At 41.4% G+C, this 26,244-nt stretch overlaps 1 protein-coding gene across 1 annotated transcript in view; it reads right to left on the reverse strand.

Moving 5' to 3' along the window:
• The window catches only part of LOC124788455 (sodium-dependent neutral amino acid transporter B(0)AT3), a 157,040-nt gene that overhangs the window by 115,855 nt on the left and 14,941 nt on the right, over positions 1-26,244 (reverse strand). The window contains exons 2-3 of the mRNA XM_047255726.1: positions 13,913-14,075; positions 10,366-10,589 (exon numbers count right to left, since the gene is read on the reverse strand). Coding sequence (XP_047111682.1) covers positions 10,366-10,589; positions 13,913-14,075 — 387 coding nt within the window. The remainder of the gene's footprint in view (positions 1-10,365; positions 10,590-13,912; positions 14,076-26,244) is intronic.

Consider the following 26,244-nt stretch of genomic DNA (forward strand, 5'->3'; position numbering starts at 1 on the left):
GATATCAGCTGCAATTGGGGCTTTGTGGTGAATCAGCAGCGATGGGTAAAAATGTGTGTCAGACCAGGACCCGAACCTGGGATCTCCTGCTTATTAGGCAGTTGCATTAACCACTGCGTCACGCACACACAATGTTTATTGCAAATGCACAGACTATCTCAGCACTCTCCCCATCAGACACACACACTCCCACCTAGTGCCACCTACTTGGAGTCCCCGTCCATATCCTCCATGCACACTAAATTTTCACTCCTGCTGGAGGTTGAAAGTAAATGAGCATCCGCACTGAAGGTTGTGGATTCAGTCCTCATCGAGGTGAATGTTATATGAATGCATAGTGCCCATTCTTTCAGACATTCTTGAAAGAACAGCCACAACTTGTTCATATAATTCAAACAATATTGGAAGGGAGAGTCCAACAATGTTCAATTTGGGTTAACTACTTCCATGTAACATGCACAAGCAGAACTGGTTCTTTTTGCAGATGATACTTCTGCTACAATAAATCCCATTAGAGGAGAAACTACGGAAGAGATTGTAAATTATGTTTTCCAGATAATTAATAAGGGTTTCTCAGAAAATGAACTCTCTCTAAACTTAGAAAGAAAAAAATAATAAGTAAGTAAATAAAATCATACTATATTCATTTCTGTATAGCTAATACTGTCATATGTACAACTGAAGTGGCATGTCAGTAGGAGACAGTAAACAGGGTAAAATGTTCCAAATGTTGGGCAGTACATACTGAAGAAGCACTGAAGTGTAAGAAACACATTACTAGGCTTCTCAAACAATTAAGTTCAGCTACTTTTGATTTTCGTGTAATAGCTAATCTTGGAAACAAATGAACAAACCTCCTTACATATTCTGCGCATTGCCACTCAATATTGTCTTATGCAATAATATTCTGGTCTATCTTATCACTTAGAAAGAAAATATTGATTGCACAAAAATGAGCAGTAAGAATAATATGTGATGTTCACTCATGGACATCATTTAGGTACCTCTTCAAGGAGCTAGGCATTTCAACCACACATATATTCACTAACGAAATTTGCTACAAATAATCCATTACAATATAAGAAGAACAATGAGGTCTACACCAACAACAGTAGACAGGAAAAAATGACCTTTATTACCCATATTAAAGCTGTGAGTGGCTGTGAATGGCGTTCAATATGCAGCAACAAAAATCTTTGATCACTTTCCCAATAGCATAAAATGTCGAATAGGTAGAAAAGCAAATTTTAAAGCTAAACTAAAATCGTTTCTCCTGGGCAACTCCTCCTAATACACAGATGAACTTCTATTCAAAAACTGGTAGCTTATAAGGGAAAAACCATGTTTTTAAGTGCAGTTGCATGAATAGGACAAAAAATAATGTGTGCATTAATGTTAACACTAATTGTGCATACATATACTGCAAACTGACTTGTTCCACATCATTCTGACAAAAGAATCATTCAAATAATCTATGGAGCATGTAAGTACCTAACTAATCATTTTAGTGACATAGGTCTTGCAAGGTAATTGCTGATGAAGGGCTAGTAAGAAATGAAGATTTTATTTTACTTCTGTTTATCTCAAAAGGACCACCACACTAAAAGGAAAGTTAACTGATACCATATATGACCTAAGTAAGCCACTGACATAAGCAGAAGGTGCAACTTCTTTTATTTTTTCCTATGTATCATTCAATGCTGACAGGTTGCTGTGTCATCCTCTGCAACTGGTATCATTAAGTTGCAATATGGAGGGGCATGTGGTCAGCACTCTGCTCTATCAGTTGTTATCAGCATCTGTGACCATGGAGCTGCTGCTTCTCATTCACTTAAATCCACAATTGGCATCAATGTCCCCATTCCAATCACCCCACTAATGAAAGATTCCTGGCAGTACCAGGAATTGAACCTGGTTCCTCCACATCTTTTCCATATTTCATTCATGTTAGAAACTTGAAAATATCATGTGTTAAATGTCTGTATATTGACACAAATTCTTTTAATTTTCCTGTAAATTTGACCAAACAACCACATCTCAATACTTCACTGTTTATTTTGTAGTCCTACAAGTAGATGGTGGTAACAGCCATAAATTAATATCTGAAATAGGATATCACTAAAAATGTAGCAGGAACATTGCAAGATTAGTTTGATCCAACATATTATTGTATAACAAATGATTAGAAATATTAATAAATATACAACACCGAACAACAACATTTTAATTTCAGTGTCACTCCAGCATGTTTTAAATTCCATGCACGTACCTGGGTTCACACTAGCTACTTTCAGACATGGAAGAGTGTCATGTGAGCTGAAAAGTAAATGCTTTCTGTATGAGTTCCCAGTTCATAACTGATATTGACTTTTTTGGAGGTATATGTTGCGAAGGATTAAGTCAGTTGTTCTGAATACTTTCTCCTTTCCCATATTTTAATAGAAGCCTACTTGTTTTGTGAGTAATTACTTCATAACAAGATATTCTGATTATTGTCTTCCACCACTTGCCATTTCTTTTAAATTTATTTCATTTCATTCCCTTCCATGTAATTCTGTTTCAATATTCTACTGCAGTTCTTTGTTACCTAATACTACTCTTTCTATCTTGCTACACTACCTCAATTCTTACATCTACATAATTGTAGTTTATCTGCATTCATAATGGCATATTATGAATATTGTGGGCTTTATAGTGGAATGCCTTCTTTTTGCATTGGTCATAGACCCTGAATGTCATGCTGGGTGACAGTCAAATTAGTTCTATGATATTTTAAAAGTTGCTGATCATTGTGATGTTTCCCATACAAATGCATGGTAATTTCCTGTTTGTTTTTGTCTTCATACCACAATTAAATTACCAGAAAACAGATTTTTAAGAGAAAGAATTTCATAGCTATAGTGGACCACACGGCCATAAAACAATGACCACTATAACATTGCAGAAACTGCTGCTATTCTGACGCCATAGTACCCTCTTCTGATTGAAAATTATCCTAGTGGGATTCATACAATACAAAGAAGTTCAAAATATGTAAAAAGTTCTCAACTAAGTTCTGGCTGAAACAAAAGAAAAACCCTAATATTGTAAACACTTCATTCTTTTTTTTTGCAAATACCACATTTATTCATCATATGTACTGCAGGTTGTAAGCATAGCTGTGATACATTGTAGGCTCTGTCATCAGAATACAAAACTGCGCATCCTGAAAGTCCTGCATGTGCAAGAGATAATATTTTATTCTTTCTAAACAACTGGAAACTAGAAAATCTGAAAAGGGAAATGCAAAGGCTCAGTCTAGATATAGTAGGGGCTAGTGAAATGGAAAGAAGACAAGGATTTCTTGTCAGATGAGTATAGGGTAATATCAACAGCAGCAGAAAATGGCGTAACAGCAGTAGGATTCATAATGAATAAGAAGGTAGGACAGGGAGTGTGTTTCTGTGAACAGTTCAGTGACAGGGTCATTCCTATCAGAATCTGCTGCAAACCAACACTGACAACCATAGTTCAGGTATACATGCCGACATCGCAAGCTGAAGATGAAGAGACAGAGAGAAGAAATAGAGAAAGTGTATGAGAATATAGAAAGGGTAATACAGTATGTAAAGGGGGATGAAAATCTAATAGTCATGGGGGACTGGAATGCAGTTGTAGGGGAAGGAGTAGAAGAAAAGGTTACAGGAGAATGTGGGCTTGGGACAGGGAATGAGAGAGGAGAAAGACTAATTGAGTTCTGTAATATGTTTCAGCTAGTAATAGCGAATACCCTGTTCAAGAATCACAGGAGGAGGAAGTATACTTGGAAAAGGCCAGGTGATATGCGAAGATTTCAGTTAGATTACATCATGGTCAGACAGAGATTCCAAAACCAGATATTGGATTGTAAGGCATACCCAGGAGCAGATATAGACCCAGATCACAAAATAGTAGCGATGAAGAGTAAGCTGAAGTTTAAGGCATTAGTCAGAAAGAATCAATAAGCAAAGAAGTGGGTCATGGAGGTACTAAGGAATGGTGAGATACGGTTGAAGTTCTCTAAGGCTATAGATACAGGAATAAGGAATAGCTCAGTAGGCAGGACAGTTGAAGAAGAATGGACATCTCTAGAAAGGGCCATCACACAAGTTGGGAAGGAAAACATAGGTAAAAAGAAGGTAACTGCCAAGAAACCATGGGTAACAGAAGAAATACTTCCGTTGATTGATGAAAGGAGGAAGTACAAAAATGTTCCAGGAAACTAAGGAATACAGAAATACACGTCGCTGAGGAATGAAATAAATAGGAAAGTTATGATGAGATGGCTGCAGGAAAAACGTGAAGACATCGAAAAAAAAAAAAAAAAAAGATTGTAAAGATTGTCCGAAGGACAGACTCAGCGCACAGGAAAGTCGAAACAATCTTCAGTGACATTAAAAGCAAGGGTGGTAACATTAAGAGTGCAATGGGAATTCCACTGTTAAATGCAGAGGAGAAAGTGGATAAGTGGAAAGAATGCACTGAAAGCCTCTATGAGGGGGAAGATTTGTCTGGTATGGTAGAAGATGAAACAGGAGTCGATTTAGAAGAGATAGGGGATCCAGTATTAGAATCAGAATTTAAAAGAGCTTTGGAGGACTTAAGGTCAAATAAGGCAGAAGGGATAGATAACATTCCACCAGAATTCTAAAATCATCGGGGGAAGTGGCAACAAAATGACTATTCACGTTGGTGTGTAGAATGTATGAGTCTGGCGACATACTGCCTGACTTTCGGAAAAGCATCATCCACACAATTCCTAAGACAGCAAGAGCTGACAAGTGCGAGAATTATCGCACAATAAAGCTTAACAGCTCGTGTATCCAAGTTGCTTACAGGAATAATATACAGAAGAAAATTGAGGGTGTGCTCGATGACGATCAGTTTGGCTTTAGGAAAAGTAAAAGCACAAGAGAGGCAATTCTGATGTTGCGGTTAATAATGGAAGCAATACTAAAGAAAAATCAAGACACGTTCATAGGATTTGTCGACCTGGAAAAGGCATTTGACAATGTAAAATGATGCAGGATGTTTGAAATTCTGAAAATAGTAGGTGTAAGCTGTAGGGAGAGATGAATCATATACCTATGTACAGCAGCCAAGAGGTAATAATAAGAGTGGATGACCAAGAACGAAGTACTCGTATAAAAATGGGTGTAAGACAAGGCTGTAGCCTTTCGCCCCTACTGTTCAATCTGTACATTGAGGAAGCACTGATGGAAATAAAAGAAAGGTTCATGAGTGGAATTAAAATACAAGGTAAAAGGATATCAATGATATGATTTGCTGATGATGTTGCTATCCTGAGTGAAAGTGAAGAAGAATTATATGATCTGCTGAACGGAATGAATAGTCTAATGAGTATACAGTATGGACTGAGAATAAATTGAAAAAAAAACGAAGGTAATGAGAAGTAATAGAAATGAGAACAGCGAGAAATTTAACATCAGTATTGATGGTCATGACGCAGATGAAATTAAGGAATTCTGCTACCTAGGCAGTAAAATAACCAATGACGAATGGAGCAAGGAGGACATCAAAAGCAGACTAGCTCTGGCAAAAAAGGCATTCTTCACCAAGAGAAGTCTGCTAATATCAAAATCGGCCTTAATTTGAGGAAGAAATTTCTGAGAATGTACGTCTGGAGGATAGCATTGTTTGGTAGTGAAACATGGACTGTGGGAAAACTGGAACAGAAGAGAGTTGAAGCATTTGAGATGTGGTGCTAGAGACGAATGTTGAAAATTAGGTGGACTGATAAGGTAGACAATGTTGTCTCAAAAACAGTCTTTGGAAAATATATAATTCTCAGGTGGACTGATAAGGTAAGGAATGAGGAGGTTCTGTGCAGAATCAGAGAGGAAAAGAATAGGTGGAAAACACTGTTAAGTAGAAGTGACAGGATGATAGGACATCTGTTATGACATGAGGGTATGACTTTTGTGGTACTAGAGGGAGCTGTAGAGGGCAAAAATTGTAGAGGAAGACAGAGATTGGAATACATCCAGCAAGTAATTGAGGACATAGGTTGCAAGTGCTACTCTGAGATGAAGAGGTTAGCACTTCACATTTACTAGTTGCATTAACCAGTTGCGTACTGGAAGAGTGCAGTAGAGAAGGATGTCACACTGAAGTAAATAATTCACTCTACAGTTCACTGCTACTTCACCCCCCCCCCCCTCCCCCCTCTTTCCTTGGATTTTCCATATCTTGAATGCAGTTGAATGATACTGCCTTATCCCGCTTTGCAGAGAAAGGTGGATGTCCATTTATCCCTGGAGAGGAAATAAAGGAAATTGCTGAAGGGCCCCCACACGAGTGACAAATAGCAGCAGTCGGTCGGTAAGTCTCGCGATTGTCCGTACACGTGGGTGCACAAGTAATATATGATAGTACAGGGATTTTTATGGAGTGAGCATTGGTAGCACTACTGAACTTTAGTCGCCAACATACCAGAGTCCAAAAGACACGTGACTACGCTGTGATGCAAGGTTTGGTCGCAGGTGCTCTGCAGTTTTTGAATATGATTACGTCACTACAGTCCGATTAAAATTACTTAATAACGCGCAGCAGTGTTGGAAGCGTCGTGATGACAACGTGAGAAGCTCTGTCGGCAGCTGATTTTTAAGTGATCGGTGACTGAACTGTGGCAGACGACATGTTTTGTAGGCCTGAATTTAAACTCATCTCCTAACCTAACGGCAACCTCGTGATGTGCAGTGCGTCTGAGAAAACGTCTTTCAGCTATCTGTGGCAAAACTAAAATCACGATTACTTTGTTCATAACATTTAAGGCTAAACTCTATGAACAAACTCAAGACAGAAAAATTTTAGTTTCAGCGGTTACCTGAAACTACCATCACACGGATTAAACAGGCTGCGGGATTACCAACCAATAAGCAGTCCTGGTTCGACTTCGTTGCAGATTACAGGCGACACAAGTAGATTCCAAACGAAAAAAGAATGACAGGAAGAAAAAAATAAGACCAAATAAAAAAGCCAATAAGATGGTGAAAATGATGCAGCGAAGCATTAGAAAAAAATACATTTAAACCAATTAACTGAATGAAAATAATACAGAAGTCTTTTGATTACACTTAGAAAAATAAATATTCCACGGAATTTGCCGAGATTCGAACATAGGACCTACCAGAGCTCACGTTTCTACGTTATCCATTGCGCTACGACACTTCACTGCATACTTGCACCCAGACTGTAGTAGTGAAAGCGCACCGGTTAATTGCAGACTTCACGTAGTGTCGGGTGAATCTTATTTAATGTAAGCCGATATCTGCGTTTATAATAACTGTACATGTCACGATGAACTGCGTCTTGTGCAGAAGGATCCAGCAGTGTTTTTTAAGACTGTGATTAGAGCTGTATCACCCCGTTTACATGGGACTCCCTAAACCAGATTTCGTAAATCGATTTCCCATTACCGCTCCTGGATGGGTAAACACTTACAAATCGATTCTGGAAATTCGCTTCTGATTGGAGGTTTCCAATTCCGCTCTCAATGTTTTCTCCCGTGTAAACGCAACCGGTTCTGAAACGTGATTAGAGTATCAGGTATCGTGTTGTTTTTAAAAATTTTCGGCTAATATGGACGGAGCAGCTTTTTTGGCTTTTTGTAGAGTGAAGGATAAGTAGAAGTATTAGACTGAAGCTGTTTACAACTCGTCTGACTGAAGAGAAATAGCGATAGTGCTGACTAAATCATAAACTGTATCAGCTGTTTCTCAGACGCTACATTTAACTGGGTTAGCAAATCCGCTTCGGACCAACATGTAAACACGACAGCGAAAAACGGTTTCCAAAATTCGGTTTTCGTCTTTCGGAAGATTTGCCGCATGTAAACGTTTGTATTTTTATAGCGTCTCTCTCTCTCACTCTCTCTCTCTCTCTCTCTCTCTCTCTGTGTGTGTGTGTGTGTGTGTGTGTGTGTGTGATTATCACGTGTGATGAAACATGAAATAAAAGGGCAGACCTAGGATTCGGGATCCAAATACATCAAGAAAGAGAGCCGGACAAGAAGTTGGAAGTGAAGTAATTAATTGCTGCAGCAGTTTGGCAACGGCGAATTCTGAGGGCACGACGTTGAGCATTCCAATTGGAGAAACCCAGTTACAACGCATTAAGTGTCAACTATCAAGTAATTTTAGTCGGACTTTAGTACAAACAGATCCTTTCCAAAGTACTGTGGATTTTGTACACTGGTTTCATAGATGTCTTAACAATTAGCAGTAACTAACAGGAATCAAATTTGAAACGAACTTGGCATAAGGCTTTGAGAGATAGATACAAGAGCATTTTGCTTGGTTGCGAAAAGTGGGGCAGCTCTATTTATTTATACAGGAAAATGAGGGTTAACAACCAGTATCATTAACTTCAGTGCTGCACTTGATAGCAATGCTAAGTCTCTGTTCAATAAACTATGCTGTGACGACACTGTGAAATACTGTATATAAGTCTCTTGCCGTTTTATATAATCTATGTCTTCCTCGGTAGCTGAGTGGTGCCGGCACGGTAACTCAGCGTGTTCGGTCAGAGGGTTAGCTGCCCTCTGTAATAAAAAAAAACAAACTGAGTTAATGGATCAATAACGAACTGAAACGGGTGTCTTGCGACGTCCGCACCGAGCAGATGAAATGAATGAAAACGAACAACATGGGATTACAAAAAAAAAAAAAAAAAAAAAAAAAAGTGGTCAGCGCGACAGACTGTCAATCCAAAGGGCCCGGGTTCGATTCCCGGCTGGGTCGGAGATTTTCTCCGCTCAGGGACTGGATGTTGTGTTGTCCTCATCATCATCATTTCATTCCCATCGACGCGCAAGTCGCCGAAGTGGCGTCAAATCGAAAGGCTTGCACCAGGCGAACGGTCTACCCGACGGGAGGCCCTCGTCACACGACATTTCATTTCAATTGACAATGTGAGTTGCTGTAGCTTTGCTGTTGATAATATTTTGGAAGAAACATCGAGATGACAAAGCCATAGCGTTAATACACGTAAGTGAAATACAGGACTATGGTAAAAAAAAAATTAAAAAAATGGAACAGGATTTGAGGACTTAAATATATATTTGGAAAATACAGACTAGAAAGATGTGAAGTAAACTTAAAATCTTCTGGATTGTTAGACCGCATCATATTTCCTTCTAAAATAATCGACGTTTCGAGTCCTTTGTTGGGACTTTCTTCCTGATGCATCGGTGTATACTACTGCTAGTGTCGACGTTTCGAGTTCTAGCAATAGTAGACACCGAAACATCCTAAAGAAGATCCTAGCAGATGGGTCGAAACGTCGATTATTTTAGAAGGAAATAAGACGTGGCATAACAACCCAGAAGATTTTAACTTTAGTGACGACGGCCATGAAAACCTGCAGACTTACACAGAAATATGTACGTTACACAACACATTTTGCGTCAATACAAAATGTATTGTATTCTGTAATATAACTTACCAGTTCCCAAAAAGAGGGCTCCTAATAATTTTAGTAAATGATAAACCCTGTTTTTCTAATTACCACAGTCTGCTGAACATAGCAATTCAATTTACATAGCAGAACTTCATGACACAGGCAAATTAAAATGAGTCCTGTACGACTAGTGTTCGGCTGTAACTGGTCGATTTGGTTGTGGTGACAGACTGACGTACAGCATTGTACGTTTCTAGGTTAAGGCTGTGAGTTGGCAAAGCCAATGAATGAGAATGTCTAGGTTGACCTGTATCGTAGCTAATGTTTACTTTCACGCCGTATGTAATCGGCCGATTTATGCCAAACGCCTGTTCTACTGTAATCCTTTTAGTTTCCCCGTGTGTGTGGTGGTGCTCGAAGTGAATATTCAATTGCAGTTATCATTCGGACCTATGTTGCCAGTGCTATATCGCACAAGGGGGGAGGGGGAGCCGGCCGCTGTGACCGAGCGGTTCTAGGCGCTTCAGTCCCAAACCGCGCTGCTGCTACGGTCGCAGGTTCAACTCCTGCCTCGGGCATGGATATGTGTGATGTCCTTAGGTTAGTTAGGTTGAATTAGTCTAAAGTCTAGGGGACTGATGACCTGAGATGTTAAGTCCCATAGTGCTTAGAGCCATTTGATCTCTCTGGGGCTGTTTAAAGGTATATATCTGACGTTTTTTAGCCAACATGGGTGCCAGTGCAACTAAGTAGACGACTGTTTTCTGAATTGAAAACTTACTTCCTAAAAATAAACACAGACTTCACACTACAGTGCGCTGAAGGTATTCTGCACCTGTACAATTAATTATTCTGGAGAAACACTAATGATGGTAACTAAACTGTAGAAGCTAACTCATAAAGAGGTATTAATTAGTTATCAATTACCTGGACGAAATAAAAGAGGCACCAAGCGATGATAGTGTTGTAGTAGAGTGCAACATTGAAGGACACTACGGCACTGCTAATACCAATGCCTCCCAGGTATGGAGACACTTGGTTCCAGACGCCAATGGCTCCTTTCCTCAGTCTCTGTCCAATGGCAAGCTCCAGGTAGAAAATGGGGATGCCCTCTATTGCCAGCATTACGAAGTATGGTATCAGAAATGCACCTGTAACAGATTGCAAAAAGTTACACAGTTACTGCAAAGTGCACTAAGTTATCTGACGTAGAAACTTGACTAATGAACTGTAACAGAAAACGGAGAGAAATACAGAAGATATCACAAAAATTCATTTAGCCTGCAGTGTTCCTTGATTTATTCATACACTAAAATGCCGCGGGTTAAATTCGTTGTGAAGACACTGACAGGTAAGTAATATGCAATTATGTCTTGATTGGTGTTTTAGACATGTTGCTGAAATTGCTGTCCGTGCACTGGCAGGGATGATTCAACCATACAGCACATGTTGCACAATATGACGTCAGCAGTGTAAAGTTTTTAGGGGTAAAATTAGTCATTGGCAGTTTCGAATTGGAGTAAAAATAATGTTTAGGATTATGTGCTTAAGACTGTACTGTACTTTTAAAGCGCTGGAAATAATATGCGGGGGTCGAAAAGTTTCTTGCCTAAGAAATAAGGAATGGCAGAAATTTTATAATACCAATTTATTTTTCAATATAATACCGCGCACACTAATACACTTGCGGGCACGCTCAGATAACTTCTGCAAACCATTCAAACGAAAGGTCTTCAGTTTCGAGCCCAACAAGCTTTCACAGCATCAATCACTGCATCATCATTGTCAAATCTTTGTAGTTTGAGGTCTTTTTTTAGGTTTGGGAAAAGAAAAAAGTCCGATGGAACCAAATTTGGAGAATATGGCGGATAACGTAATAATTCGAACTCGCAGTCACGCAGAGTTTCCAGTGTTGCGAGAGCACTCTGCACGCCAATTTTCCGCGCCTTTTGTTCTTTATATATTCTATCAACAGGTGCAGGAGGGTGCAGTAGTATGATGCATTAATAGTTACGCCATTTTGCAAATAATTCGCCATAATTACCCCTTATGCCTTCCAAAAGACCGATGCCATCACCTTGCCAGCTGATTTTTTCACCCAGAATTTTTTTGGGGTAGGGGATGAAAGATGTTACCATTGTTGTGACTGTTGTTTTGTCTCAGGATCAAAGTGGTGAACTCACGTTCCGTCTATTATCACATACGTTGCAAGAAAGCCATCTTCGTCCGCTTTACTACTAACTCTATTTGCAACACATTTTATTGACAGTGTCCACATATACTGTGAACGTACCTGCAAAATTATATCCTTGTATGTATATAATTTCGTCCGCAGCTCGTGGTGTTGCAGTAGCGTTCTCACTTCCCGCGCACGGGGTCAGGGATATTCCCTGCCTGGAGATGACTGAGTGTTGTGTCGTCTTTATCATCATCATTCATCCCCATTACGGTCGGAGGAAGGCAATGGCAAACCACCTCCGCAAGGACCTTGCCTAGTCGGCGGTGCGGATCTCCCGCATCGTCCCCTACGCCCCTCGGAGTGTGGGACCTCATCATCATGTATATAATTTCATGTTTTATACATGAGAGTTCGATTGTTTAAAGAATCGAAGGTGGGGGTTTATTGATATATCATAAACAGTTCCAGATAAACGATAGCACGCAGACAGGAGATATTTTGAGATTTGGTTAATATGTGGAAATTTTGTACACATAGATAACTACTGATTTTTCGATGGGATAACTTAATCTTTTAAATATCATTTATAGCTCATTTATAGCTGATGAAAGGAGAATACGTGTGGGGTTACGAGAAGATAAATGAAGAATTTATTTATTTTCGCTTTTTTAATACTGACAAAGTGTGTGTGTGTGTGTGTGTGTGTGTGTGTGTGTGTGTGTGTGTGTGTGTGTGTCCTTGAAATGAATAGTTGCTAACATATAACTAAATTATGAGCAGCATGTTTTCATAATCTTCGTATTCCGTCGCATTTTTTTAACACAGAACTGTGCTGCATCTTGGTTCCAGAATAGCAATTCTCATTGAGGGAATATAAAATTTCAAAGATTTAAAGCTGTGAACCTCTAGCTGACTATCTGTCCAGAAGAAATGAATTATCAGTGTCTTTGACGAACTATAAGATAGCCGGCCGGTGTGGTCGAGCGGTTCTAGGCGCTTCAGTCTGGAACCGCGCGACCGCTACGGTCGCAGGTTCGAATCCTGCCTCGGGCATGGATGTGTATGATGTCCTTAGGTTAGTTAGGTTTAAGTAGTTCTAAGTTCTAGGGGACTGATGACCTCAGCTGTTAAATCCCATAGCGCTCAGAGCCATTTGAATTTGAACTATAAGATATTTGAAGGAAAAACGTTGATATCTTCACTCTGACGTGACTTTTTTTCGTGTTTCATAGATCGTTGAAATGCAGAAAGAAAATCCTTTGATAAGTTTCAGATTTAGCTACTCATTAGTAAAAATACACTGGGTCACAGGATTCCCACAATATCGTAACAAAAGTGGCAACTTATTTTCGGCTGACTTGTTAAACTTTTTTTCCTTCAGAGGAATGTCGTTCTAAGAAACACAATTCTCTTGCTACCATGATAATTCTTTCTGCTTTTACCAAACATAGCAGAGTTCGCACAACACTACTTCATTAACTTGCTACTGCATTTGCACTTACGATGGAATCCTATATCATAGTCTATTATTAAAGAAATTGTAACGTCTCTTATGTGGACCTATCTCAGTAAATATTTCTGTCACCTATTATTTCGAACGTTACAGAAGGATACGCTGTCTGAAACACCCTGCACGTGCTACCAGGCCCAGTAGCAATGCTATACGCGAAAAAAAAGAAAAAAAAATGTTCAAATGTGTGTGAAATCTTATGGGACTTAACTGCTAAGGTCATCATTCCCTAAGCTTACACACTACTCAACCTAAATTATCCTAAGGACAAACACACACACCCATGCCCGAGGGAGGACTCGAACCTCCGCCGGGACCAGCCGCACAGTCCATGACTGCAGCGCCTCAGACCGCTCGGCTAATCCCTCGCGGCTGCTATACACGAACAACACTAATGCACTCTGGTGAGCTTCCTACCTGTCACAAAGAACTGCAACTCTAATCATTCATATTGCCACCGATGTTGTGTATTGTATGAAATTACCCTGACATCCGAGCATGTTTTCCGGGCGCTTAACTTCCTTTTGTCAGACAGTTTATATTGAAGGCAGAGTGTCATTGTATACGGCCTTAATAATTAGATTAAAAATTTCTTTCCAGCTTGGAAAAAAAATGGTACTGAATAGTTTGTGTCTCTGCGTGTCCACTGTTCCCCAACTGCGTGTAGTGTCCTGGTTCATTGTAAGAGAGGGCGTGAAGATGGGTGAAGATCAGCTTGAATAAATAAAATAAAAAGTAAACACTGCTATGGCACAAGAGTCTGTATGGTTGGGAAGTGGGCTCACCGCCGCCGTTCTTCTGGGCGAGGTAAGGGAACCTCCAGACGTTGCCGAGCCCGACGGCGTAGCCGACGGTGGCCAGCAGGAAGGTCAGCTTGCTGTCCCACGACTCGCGCTCGTCCTCGCCCGCCTCGGGTCGAAACACCTGCTTCCCTTCCCCCGAGCCCATCTTCAGGCCGTCCCGGCTAACCTGCAAAAACAAGTAACACATTATAATACACTACTGGCCATCAAAACTGCAACACCAAGAAGAAATGCAGATGATAAACGGGTATTCATTGGACAAATCTATTATACTAGAACTGACATGTGATTACATTTTCACGCAATTTGGTTGCATAGATCCTGAGTAATCAGTACCCAGAACAACCTCCTCTGGCCATAATAACGGCCTTGATAAGCCTGGGCATTGAGTCAAACAGAGCTTGGATGGCGTCTACAGGTACAGCTGCCCATGCAGCTTCGACACGATACCACAGTTCATCAAGAGTATGACTGGCGTATTGTGACGAGTCAGTTGCTCGGCCACCATTGACCAGACGTTTTCAATTGGTGAGAGATCTGGAGAATGTGCTGGCCAGGGCAATAGTCGAACATTTTCTGTATCCAGAAAGGCCCGTACAGGACCTGCAACATGCGGTCGTGCCTTATCCTGCCGGGATGTAGTGTTTCGCAGGGATCGAATTAAAGGTAGAGCCACGGGTCGTAACACATCTGAAATGTAACGTCCACTGTTCAAAGTGCCGTCAATGTGAACAATAGGTGACCGAGACGTGCAACCAATGGCACCCCATACCATCACGCAGGGTGATACGCCAATATGGCAATGACGAATACACGCTTCCAATGCGCGTTCACCGCGATGTCGCCAAACACGGAGGCGACCATGATGATGCTGTAAACAGAACCTGGACTCATACGAAAAAATGACGTTTTGCCATTCGTGCACCGATGTTCGTCGTTGAGTACACCATTGCAGGCGCTCCTGCCTGTGATGCAGCATCAAGGGTAATCGCAGCCACGATCTCCTAGCTGATAGTCCATGCTGCTGCAAATGTCGTCGAACTGTCCGTGCAGATGGTTGTTGCCTTGCAAACGTCCCCATCTGTTGACTCAGGGATCGAGAGGTGGCTGAACGATCCGTTACAGCCATGCGGATAAGATGCCTATCATCTCATCTGCTAGTGATACGAGGCCGTTGGGATCCAGCACGGCGTTCCGTATTACCCTCATGAACCCACCGATTCCATATTCTGCTAACAGTCATTGGATCTCGACCAACGCGAGCAGCAATGTCACGATATGATAAACCGCAATCGCGATAGGTTACAATCCGACCTTTATCAAAGTCGGAAACGTGATGGTATCCATTTCTCCTCCTTACACGAGGCATCACAATAACGTTTCACCAGGCAACGCCGGTCAATTGGTATTTGTGTTTGGGAAATCGTTTGGAAACTTTGCTCATGTCAGCACGTTGTAGGTGTCACCACCGGCGCCAAACTTGGGTGAATGTGTGAATGCTCTGAAAAGCTAATCATTTGCATATCACAGCATCTTTTTCCTGTCGGTTAAATATGGCGCCTGCAGCACGTCATCTTCGTGGTGTAGCAATTTTAATGGGCATTCCATCAGCACCACCTGTTGATGGCGGAACGGTTATTCGCAGAAATGTGGAACTTCGAAGACGGATCCGGCTGGACACCCGAGAACCTTGGATACAGCACTTTCGCCGGGAAAGCCTCAGATCACATACAGAGCTATATTTGATCGCATTACACTGCTAGCTATTACAACACCATGAAGGATGTCAAATAAAATTTTACTTGTTTGTATTCTGTTGAGCTAAAACATTATCATCAGTTGCTTAAGGGCGGGAAATTGACCAAAAATGTCAGTTTTCGATTTATTTTTTATTTGTTAGTACAACTCATGGATAATAAGTTCCAAAAGTTTCAATGTTGAAATCACATCCGAACTGCCTGAAAATTAACTAAAAGTGTGACGCGGTCTCCCTGCCACACCAAGCTCAGAGCGATAACAACCCCTACATTCACAAGGAGAGGCTTCCAAATTGTATCCTGGATCTTGTCAAGCCCACTTACAGGTTTTTGGCCGATCCTGCACTTCTCAAAAAGTGTGTTCGTGGCAAAACCCAAAATCCAAATGAGTCTCTAAATTCACTCATATGGAAACGATGCCCTAAAAACACATTTTCATCTGCTAATCTGCTACAGTTGTCAGAATTGCAACTTATGATGCAGTTATTGTATTTAATGAAGGGAACGTCGGGAGGATGGAGGAATTAGAAAGAATGGGCTTCAAGATAGGAAATTTTACTCAAGACATCATGAGAAAAATAGATTTACAGCGCGCCTCTGCAGCTGAAAAGTCAGTTGAAGCCCTGGTGAAGGAAAGAAGACGGACAACAAGGAACCAGAAGAGAAGCCTTGAAGGGAAAGACGACTTACAGTTTAAATGTGGTGCCTTCTGAAGAAGTGCCATAAGGAAAAAAGTTAGGTTGAACTTTAAATTGCGTTTCCTGAAAAGTTTGTTTTTTAAAGTTTATGTACCTTTTCCTCAGATTCTATGAATGAATTATCAAATTTTGTAGAAATATTTCTGTAAACCTAATAAACGTTGTCTCAAGAGCAAATTTTGAAATTCTGATTGCAAGCTGAGATATGGGGCAAAGTACTTGGAATTTTGAATGAATTTAAAACTGTACTTGTGGAATTATAACTAAAAAAATATGAAAATTCTCCTATTTGACCTATTCCAGAAACCTCATGAGAGAAGCTTACACCATATAAAGAGATGAAACAGAGAACTTTTTTTTAGAAATCTCTTGAATACTTTCTGAGAAAAAGGAAGATACATTATTTTTTGAAAATAAAACTTCAAATTTCATTTAAAAAAAGTTGAGTGTATATAATCAAAGGATTTTATATGTAAATGTGTTACTTTCATGTAAAGGGTGGTACAAAATTTCATTGCCATATCTCCAAAACTGTGGATTTGGTGCATTTTTGAAATAGTGTGTGTTTTTCATCAACGTCCCTCCTTAAAAGCGTGTTGGTGCACATTTGGAATTCAATAGAGCAGCTAGTCTGTACGGCATTGATTCTGAAAGTCCTCGAAGAGGTTTCCGGAGATATGTGGTACTAGCTTCTGCTAGCCCTGCCCGAGGATTTAAAAAGGTCTCCAGAACGCACGGACCTAGATGACAGCCGCTAGGCGGCGCTCCTAATACATTGGTGTCCGAAATTGAAGCAACAAACCACTATTTCTCCGTACTGTATCTAATTAACGATGTAGTCATACGAACTGTCAACAGATGTTCGTAAGATTCTGTCCTGCACAGAAGACGGCATTCTGGTCAATGTATAATCTCGCCAACGATGACGTCAGGGTAACTATCAAACGCGATAGTGTTTGCCGGGTAGTCCCAAACCTACTGTCGCAGTGTGCACAGTCACAGACGGTGCAGTATGGCACAGAGAAGACGCCTGCTAGGCTCTCCGCGGTGGAGGGCCATGGGAAGAAAGGAAGCAGAAGAATGTGGCCCGATGGATTAATGTTAGTCATTCTGTTGTTTTTCGGACGTGGCTCGAAACTGTATCCCAAAGACCAGGGCGGCGCTGACCGCATGTAACATCAGAAAGAGAGAACCATTATTTGGCTGTAAGGGCACGACGTACCGCCTCAGTACTGCACGGCAACTGGCTTCTGACTTCGCAGAATCCACTGGACGTGTTGTAGCGAGGCAAACGGTGTACGGAAGGCTTCGGCAGAGTGGCATTTACTGTCGAATACCTGCTGTTTGTGTATCTCTGACGCGTCTTTACAGAAGGTGCGAGGGTACTGGTGTGTAGTATCTGTAAGTGGTTGTTCTTTGGAGGGCGACAATGCCCAGTGGCGCAGAGAGTCGCAAGCAAAGGCAGTTGTTGAGAGGCTGTGGAAGGTGTAGGCTGCGTGAGCCAAAGGCGAAGGATTTATCTATATGTTTAATAGTACTGGCACACAGTTTGAATAATAGTGTGTTTATGTTTGTGCAGTGTGATAAAGGAAATAAATTAAATTTTCCCAGTTCTCTATGCGTCTCCATCAGTTAGTACCACACCATTGCATTTAACAATGAACGAAGTCTGGATATACACGGTCAACTACAACAAGAGGATTGTAACATATTAATCATTAATTAACCCATATAACCTGCAAGATGCAGGGAGCTTATAAAGGGAACGTCTAGAGTGGAGCTGTCAACATGCCACCTGAACAGTCGAACAGTGGCGAATGTTCTTTTCACAGATGAATCCCGATTTGGTCCGGACAGTGATTCTCGACGGATTCGCATCTGGAGGGAACGTGAAACACGATTTCGGGACCCAACCATTGTGGAAGGAGACTGATATCGAGGATGATCCCTAAAGGTGTGGGCAGGGATTATGTTGACCACTCGAAACACCTCTTCATGAAATTGCGCTGTTAAATTGGCAAGGTTTAACTGCTGTCAGGTATCACGACGAGATGTTGGGACCTCATATGCGGTTTCCGCGAGGTGCTGTGTGCCCAGACTTCGTACTGCTGGACGGTAATGCTCGACCTCATAGAGCACGCGTGGTTGATGTTTCATTGGAAACGGAAGATACTGCACGAATGGCGTTGCCTTCTCACTCTCCCGATTTCAATCCCATAGAGCATGTCTGCATCACGTCACCATCCACCAATCACTCTCCAAGACTTGCGAGCAGCGCTGCAGGAAGAATGGGCGTTATTACGTCAACATGAGATTGATGACATTATTCACAGCATGCTCCGTCGTTTTTCAGACCTGTTTTGTTGCCAGATGTGGTCACACCTCATATTGAGTGCATTAATTAGCTATGGAATGTGTGAGTAAATCCGTTACATTGCAAAAAAAGAAAAATATTTTTGTCTACCTTTATGCATGGTGCAGTTGTTTACGTTGTGTGTTCTTCATGTTGTTTATACTTTACTATCACCTGGTTATGCTGTTTTGTGGCAAAATAAATGCAACCTTGCAAAATTTCGGTTTGTTGCTTTAATTTTGGACACCAGTGTATTTGCGAGCGCTGCTGTCGCCGCCCCAGCGCTAGGCGTAGGCCACGTCCCCTATACCAGGCTGTCGGTGTCCACAGCCATGCTATAAAGCAAGCAGCACGGGGGTCCACACCTCAGTCATCTTCGCTTATGCTCTCTTATTGTTCATTCTATTCAGCGTTGCTTAGTTCTTGTGGTTCACGCTGTAGGTTTATCATTCTGTCGAGTTGTCCTTCTCTGTTGTTGTCTTTGTGTGATTTTCAGCCTCTTATCGTTGACGCCCTTATGGCCAGTGTTTCCTGGTCGTGTCCGATTCTGGTCAGTATGCACATGTAATGCAATTCCCATAAATTACGGGTCAGTGGTTTGTGGATGAAGAGCCGGCACCCGATAGCGCCTCATACGTATTCAGTTGGGTTCAGATCAGGCGAATATGGTGGCCAAGGCGTCGCCTTGATTCCGGAATCATGCTCCGTCTGGGTAACGAGTGTATACAGACACGACTATCGACCTGATGTATCAATAACCGTGATTCATTCGATCAGGTGAAATGTTTCTGTTGACGCACCCTTCAGTTACATTCATCATGTACCCACTGCAATCGTAATTATCTCGTTGCGTTAATATGGGAACACACTGGGGTCATCTACTACAGAGCCCCGTGCTCAACAATAGGAGCTTAACGGTGTGTTCCGAAGCACTTGTGCCTGGACCAGCATCATACGCTTTCGTCAAATCTGCCACAGACCGCCGCCTATCATGCTTTACAGAGCAGGCAAGTCTTGGACCTCCACGTTCTGTGGTGAGGCGTCGACGCCCAGCACCTTGTCGCCCACTCGTGTGTGCTGCTTTGTGACACATTTTTGCTGCCACAAACCGTTTGTGAATTCTGGTTCCTTGCCAATGCGCCCTCTAGCTGGCAAAGCAGACGTGTCTGGTGTGATTCTCCGAGTGGAAAGATTGCCTTGCAGGGTAGCAAACTAACCGTCGCAACTGACTAGTGAGTGATGGCTCCGAATGCAGTTCTACCATATGGGAAGATGAGTGGCGTATGGTGTTACTGATTGCAATGGTACGTGCAGCATGCTGATTGTTTTCAACTGCCTTGGTATTAGGCATAGTCTACTGTGCTGTGGGTGTACAGAGCCAAGTTTGTCAACAAAAACCTTGATCCATCTTCCATGAGGGAACATGTAGTAGATAGAAGTGCTCCACTAAAACACGTAATGAATGCAAGTGGTACATTTTGGCTTTTCACCACTCATGGCTTTTCTTAGGACAGGTTCTCGTAGAGACTAAGTTGGGATCATATACTTGGAAAAGGAAGAATTATATCAGGTCTGGTCTTACCCTGTATACTGGGCTCCAATTTTGTCCATAAGATGAGGTTTGTTTCTGACTGGACACGTAATAACATTCATTTCAACAGTAAATCAGGCACTAAGATCTTCTTTTGCCAGTATATTGAATGACGCGCCAAATCTATAGGAAGCGAATGCAAGTAGCCCTGGCCCTGGTACATAGTCCACAGCAACACAAAATGAGTCCTTTGATCGTCTGGATGGCGCGGTTAAAGAGAAAAAGGCATTTGCCACGAGTTTCCCGACCTGTTAAGCTTTGAGCGAGGGACTACCTACTGAGCTGAGGTTAGAGAAGCTATTCTGGAGGAAAAAAAAACTCAGAATAGATTTTCGCCACGGCGAAATATTAAAAGAGCTGATTTACTACATGCTGAATAAGAGGATAATTCGTCCTTCTGCAGCACCTATATTTTCATTGCGCAAGTCAAATGGCAAGAATATATCTAGGGTCGACTGAAGATAGTCAAACAAAAAATCGCTCCACAGTTAGTCCCCTCACCAGATTTATTTTACAGTTTTGGATTGTCTAAGGAGCAAAAACTTTTGCTACCCTGAATGTTAGCCAAGCATGTAATCAAATACCGTTAGTAGAGCAATCTAAGCTCCTTACAGACTTTCGACTGCTGGAATATTTATGAGTTTAATCCATCAACTGAATCAGCTGCACGCTCTTAACTAATGGACCAACTATGTTTTGATATTACATTTTCATGTGTCTGCAATTGTTAGACGATTTAGTCATATATAGTAAGACTACACAAAAACACATTCAGCACTTGACAGAAGTATGACTCTTACACAGAAGATTACAGCAACTAGCCACTTTCTTCAATGCTACCTATTTATTTAAACAGCACCGTTACCGGTTTCGAACCGATAGGTTCATATTCAGACGACTTGAGAGAAGGTTTCACCTATTTCGACAAAGCAGGTCGTATGGTGAACTCAGGTAAAATGAAGTTAGCGTGGCCTATGATGCCGGCCGCTGTGACCGAGCGGTTCTGGACGCTTCTGTCTGGAACCGCGCGACCGCTACCGTCGCAGGTTCCAATCCTGCCTCGGGCATGGATGTGTGTGATGTCCTTAGGTTAGTTAGGTTTAAGTAGTTCTAACTTCTCGGGGACTGATGACCACAGTGCTCAGAGCCATTTGAACCATTTTTTTGTCCGATGATGCTGTTCTGGGGCACGTGATCTCGCCGGAAAGTATTAAAATAAATCTGGAAGCGGCAAAAGTCATCCTGGACTCTATGGCTCCCTAAAATAGTTATAACTTTGTAATATACCACTTTATCGGGACAGCAAACTCTTTTTTTTGAATTTTTTTCTGAATTCGGGCATAAACCGCCACCATAGAATGATTTCTGTAAAAAAAGGTGGGAAGTTTGAGTGGAGCGAATCCCAGAATGCCCTTTACAGGGTTGAAGCAAGAGTTCACTACGGCTTCAGTACTAGCATTACCAGATTTTTATAAAAAGTTTGTCCTTTAAAATGATACGTCCATGTTGTGAATCTGAGCATTATTACCGCAAGAAAGTGATGAATATAGGCATCCTATTACTTGCGCTGAAAGAGCCCTAAATGATTTTAAAGTAATTATTCGGTTTATGAAGCTGGAGCTTCGGCGAAGCTATTTGGTCTGTAAAAATTTAAATAATATTTTGAACATACCCATTTCCTTTCAGAAACCGATAAGCAAGCTCCGAGTCGGGCATTGGGCAAACCCGACAAAATAGGACGCATTGCCAGACGGGTGGTTTGGATATTGGCGTTAAATTTTGAAGTCTGTAACATTTGAGGGACTGGCATCATGGCGCATACTGTTAGTAGTATGTTGGAGCAAGAAGGGCTAAAGGAAGAACAGCGTCTACAATCTATTAGTTTGATACTCACTGATTCGCCCAAGTTATTTAACGATATTAGAGAATCCCAAGATAACGGCCCAAATATTTGTGCAATTAAAGAAAGTTCAAAGGAGGGTGAGGTACTGAAAATAATTCTGTCAAGCATGACGTTTTATGCTGTAGATCTCAATATATTAAAAAAAGAAAAACTAAAATTTTGGTCAAGTAACGGTTCCATATACTTGCACCTACTTTCATGACTCACCAGAGGGAGAGGGTTGGACGTTTAGATATATTTAACACATTATGGAAAAACTTTATATGGTGAAACATGGAAGCAGATATTGGGAACCTAACTGCGGTTTGTAAAACCTGTGATAAGAGTAAACCGGCGCATATTTCAAAAATGAAGTTTTTATTATCTAAACTCACAGGAAACACATCTGATAAAATGTATATTGATTTTTAGGACAATTTCCAAGATCAAAAAATGGTAATTGTTATATATTAGTTTGTGTTGACGCATTTTCGCACTGCTCCTAGTTTTATTCACAAGAGCGGCTACCTTTAAGACTATAATTCAAGTGTTGCAAACCATACTTGTGACTACGATGCTTACTGATACCACAAGGTGCTTTACCTCTTATATGTTCAAACTTTTTGTCTAGATACGGGTATCAACCATAGTACAACAATCCCTTACTATCATAACGTTTCCTATGTAAAAAGGGTAAATAGGAATCTACGCTCTGTGTTGATAGTGTATCACAGTAAAGATCAGATGTCGGGAAATCGCTCACTCCTGTAGTTGATGTCGGACTTTTAACACGACCAGACATGAGTCACCAGGCCACACCTGCAGAGTTTAAGTGAAGAATTGTGACTCCATTCAGTAATCTATGGTCAATTGATGACCTGATGCCAATGAAGGTCTGTCCTAAGCAATTGGTTGCTTAAGGAGAAAAGCAGAAAATAACATTAAACAAACACATGTTCGTGACATGCAGTGATACAGCAGCAGACAACAGCCAAATCCTTACATTTTAGGGGATAAATTTCGGTGAAGAGTTTTTGATAAAATTACTGAAAAGCCTTTACGTCGTTTTAGTGGGGCATGGAAATTGTAGGTTTCTTAACCCCACTAACATTACTGTTCTTAAATGCTGACAAGGGAACCTTCCCATCGCACCCCCCTCAGATTTAGTTGTAAGTTGGCACAGGGATAGGCCTTGAAAAACTGAACACAGATCAATCGAGAAAACAGGAAGAAGTTGTGTGGAACTATGAAAAAAATAAGCAAAATATACAAACTGAGTAGTCCATGTGCAAGATAGGCAACATAAAGGACAGTGTTAGCTGATGAGCGCCGTGGTCTTGTGGTTAGCGTGAGCAGCTGTGAAATGGCAGGTCATTGGTTCAAATCATCTCTGGGATGAAAATTTTAATTTTTATTTTCAGATAATTATCAAAGTTCAGGCACTCACACATAATCAACTTCGCTCTCCAAAATTCCAGGACATGTTCAGATTTGCTTGGACATATACAGAATTTGACGGTCTACGCACGGAAACATTTGAAAACGTAAAAAACATATGTTTTGACAGAGCACAGGGAAAACTGTGCGACTTTGAAACTGTTGCATTCATTTGATGCAGTTTATGTGACAAACTCTTATGTTTTCATCACTTTTTTTGGAGTGATTATCACATCCACAAGAAAACCTAAATCGGGCAAGGTAGAATAATCTTTTTACCCATTCGCCAAGTGTGCAAGTTATGTGGGTCGACAACATATTCCTGTCACTTGACGCACATGCCGTCACCAGTAACGTAAAGAATATATCAGACGTGTTTTCCTGTGGAGGAATCGGTTGACCTATGACCTTGCGATCAAATGTTTTCGGTTCCTATTGGAGAGGCACGTCCTTTCGTCTACTAATCGCACGGTTTTGCGGTGCGGTCGCAAAACACAGACACTAAACTTATTACAGTGAACAGAGACGTCAATGAATGAACGGACAGATCGTAACTTTGCGAAAATGAAGAAAGTAAAATTTACACGCGAGGGAGGATTCGAACCAAGGACCTTTCGATCCGCAGTTGGTCACTCTAACCACGAGACCACGGCACTCATTATCTAATAATGTCCTTGATGTTACCTATCTTGCACATGGACTACTCAGTTTGTATATTTTGCTTATTTTTTCATAGTTCCACACAACTTCTTCCTGTTTTCTCGATTTATCTGTGTTCAGTTTTTCAAGGCCTATCCACTGTGTCAATTTATAACTAAATCTGAGGGGGGTGCGATGGGGAGGTTCCCTTGTGAGCGAAAATGTACCTTCCGAGTTCATCTGTCTCAGGTAAAGCTGGTAAGTGGTAGTATCACTAATGGATGGTATGTTTTTTGGCATCTAGTGTAATGCGTGTACTATCCGATAATTCAAGGATTTTGAGGGGAGTGAGTACCACTTTGTGACATGTTTTCATTGTCACGAGCCTTGGAGATTTTTGTTTCCGAGCTGTAGCGCACTCTAGTTTCTCAACCCGAGCATGAAGGCCAAAGTAGTCGGATGGGAGTCTGGTGTGTCTCCAAGTGGAAAGTTTCCCTGGCTGAGTCGTAAACTGACTGCTGCAAGTGGCTTGTGAGTGACAGCTCCGAGCGCAAATCTACTGTTTTGGGAGAGCGGCAGTCAAGTGGTGTCACTGATTGCCGCAGTACCTGCAGCACATTGTTTTCATTTGCCCTGGAATGCGGCGTAGTGCACTGTTCTGTGGATGTACGAAACTGTCTCAAAGAAAACCTTGGTGCATCTATTTGAAACTGGTCCAATTTCCATGAGAGAATATGTTGTCGATAGATGCACTCTATGGAACGTAAGTGGTACAGTCTGGCTGTCTTCTACATATATGTCTTCTTAATTGTAGACTGTGTGTCTGGCTTTTCCTCTTCAAAAAATGGCTCTGAGCACTATGGGACTTAACTGCTGAGGTCATCAGTCCCCTAGAACTTAGAACTACTTAAACCTAACTAACCTAAGGACATCACACACCTCCATGCCCGAGGCAGGATTCGAACCTGCGACCGTAGCGGTCGCGCGGTTCCAGACTGTAGCGCCCAGAACCGCTCGAACCACTTCGGCCGGCTTTTCCTCTTCACATCTCTCGGATTTATTAGGATGGCTTCGGAGTTTGTTTCCAGACTCATTGCTTATGTTTGTACAAGTGGCCTAGAACAGCGCCGCTCTGACTGTTTACAGTCACTACGAAAACAATTAGTCATACATTGGAGGCAGCGGTGAGATGGAAATAGGTGTCACTGTGGGTATTGTGGGTGAAGGTGCCTTGCTTATTTGTAAGGAATAGTGTACTGGGCAAAAGTTAACCTGGGTGCTTCCTGTGATAAACGTATGTAAAATTTGGATCATAGGAATGGGCAGGAAGTGTTAATATGCCTCCTACAATCATTTATTTCAAGCGAGAATTTTGTTATTGTTAAGAAATTGAATGTTATGATTTCTTGAGGACTGTAAGTTTATGTGATGGCTCTCGTATCAGGTATTTTATGAAACATTGTGTTAAGTTTGTTCATAGCTATGACTATTTAAGTTTTATCTCCGAACTGAAAGTGTGTTATTAACTATTACATATCTTAAATATGAGCTTAGAAGGAGTTCAGTTCCCCAGTGCCTCAGAGCATGGTAGCTTATACCTCGGCCAAATTATAATGTGATACATTTTCAAGACGAGACGAGCAAAGTGTCCATTTGTAGTGTTTAAGTAGGTGATCAGAAGGACAGTATGTAATTAGCTACATGTAAGCTGCAGTGCACCGTTCATTTCCGAAGAGTGAAGACAGTTACTCACTGTATGTTAAATAGTCGTTCTGCACTTTATTTGCCCAGCTATCCCTCCATCTACCGACCAGTGTAATGCATGATTTCACCATCCCCAAATCACTTTCCACAGACGCTCACGACAATAGAGCGTGAACAGCCCACCTACTTCGCCGTTGTCGAAATTCTTGTTCCCAGGCGCCGGGCCACAACTATCTGTTCTATATCACAGTAG

This window comes from Schistocerca piceifrons, chromosome 3 (genome assembly GCF_021461385.2).
Source record: "Schistocerca piceifrons isolate TAMUIC-IGC-003096 chromosome 3, iqSchPice1.1, whole genome shotgun sequence".
NCBI classification, from domain to species: Eukaryota; Metazoa; Arthropoda; class Insecta; order Orthoptera; family Acrididae; genus Schistocerca; species Schistocerca piceifrons.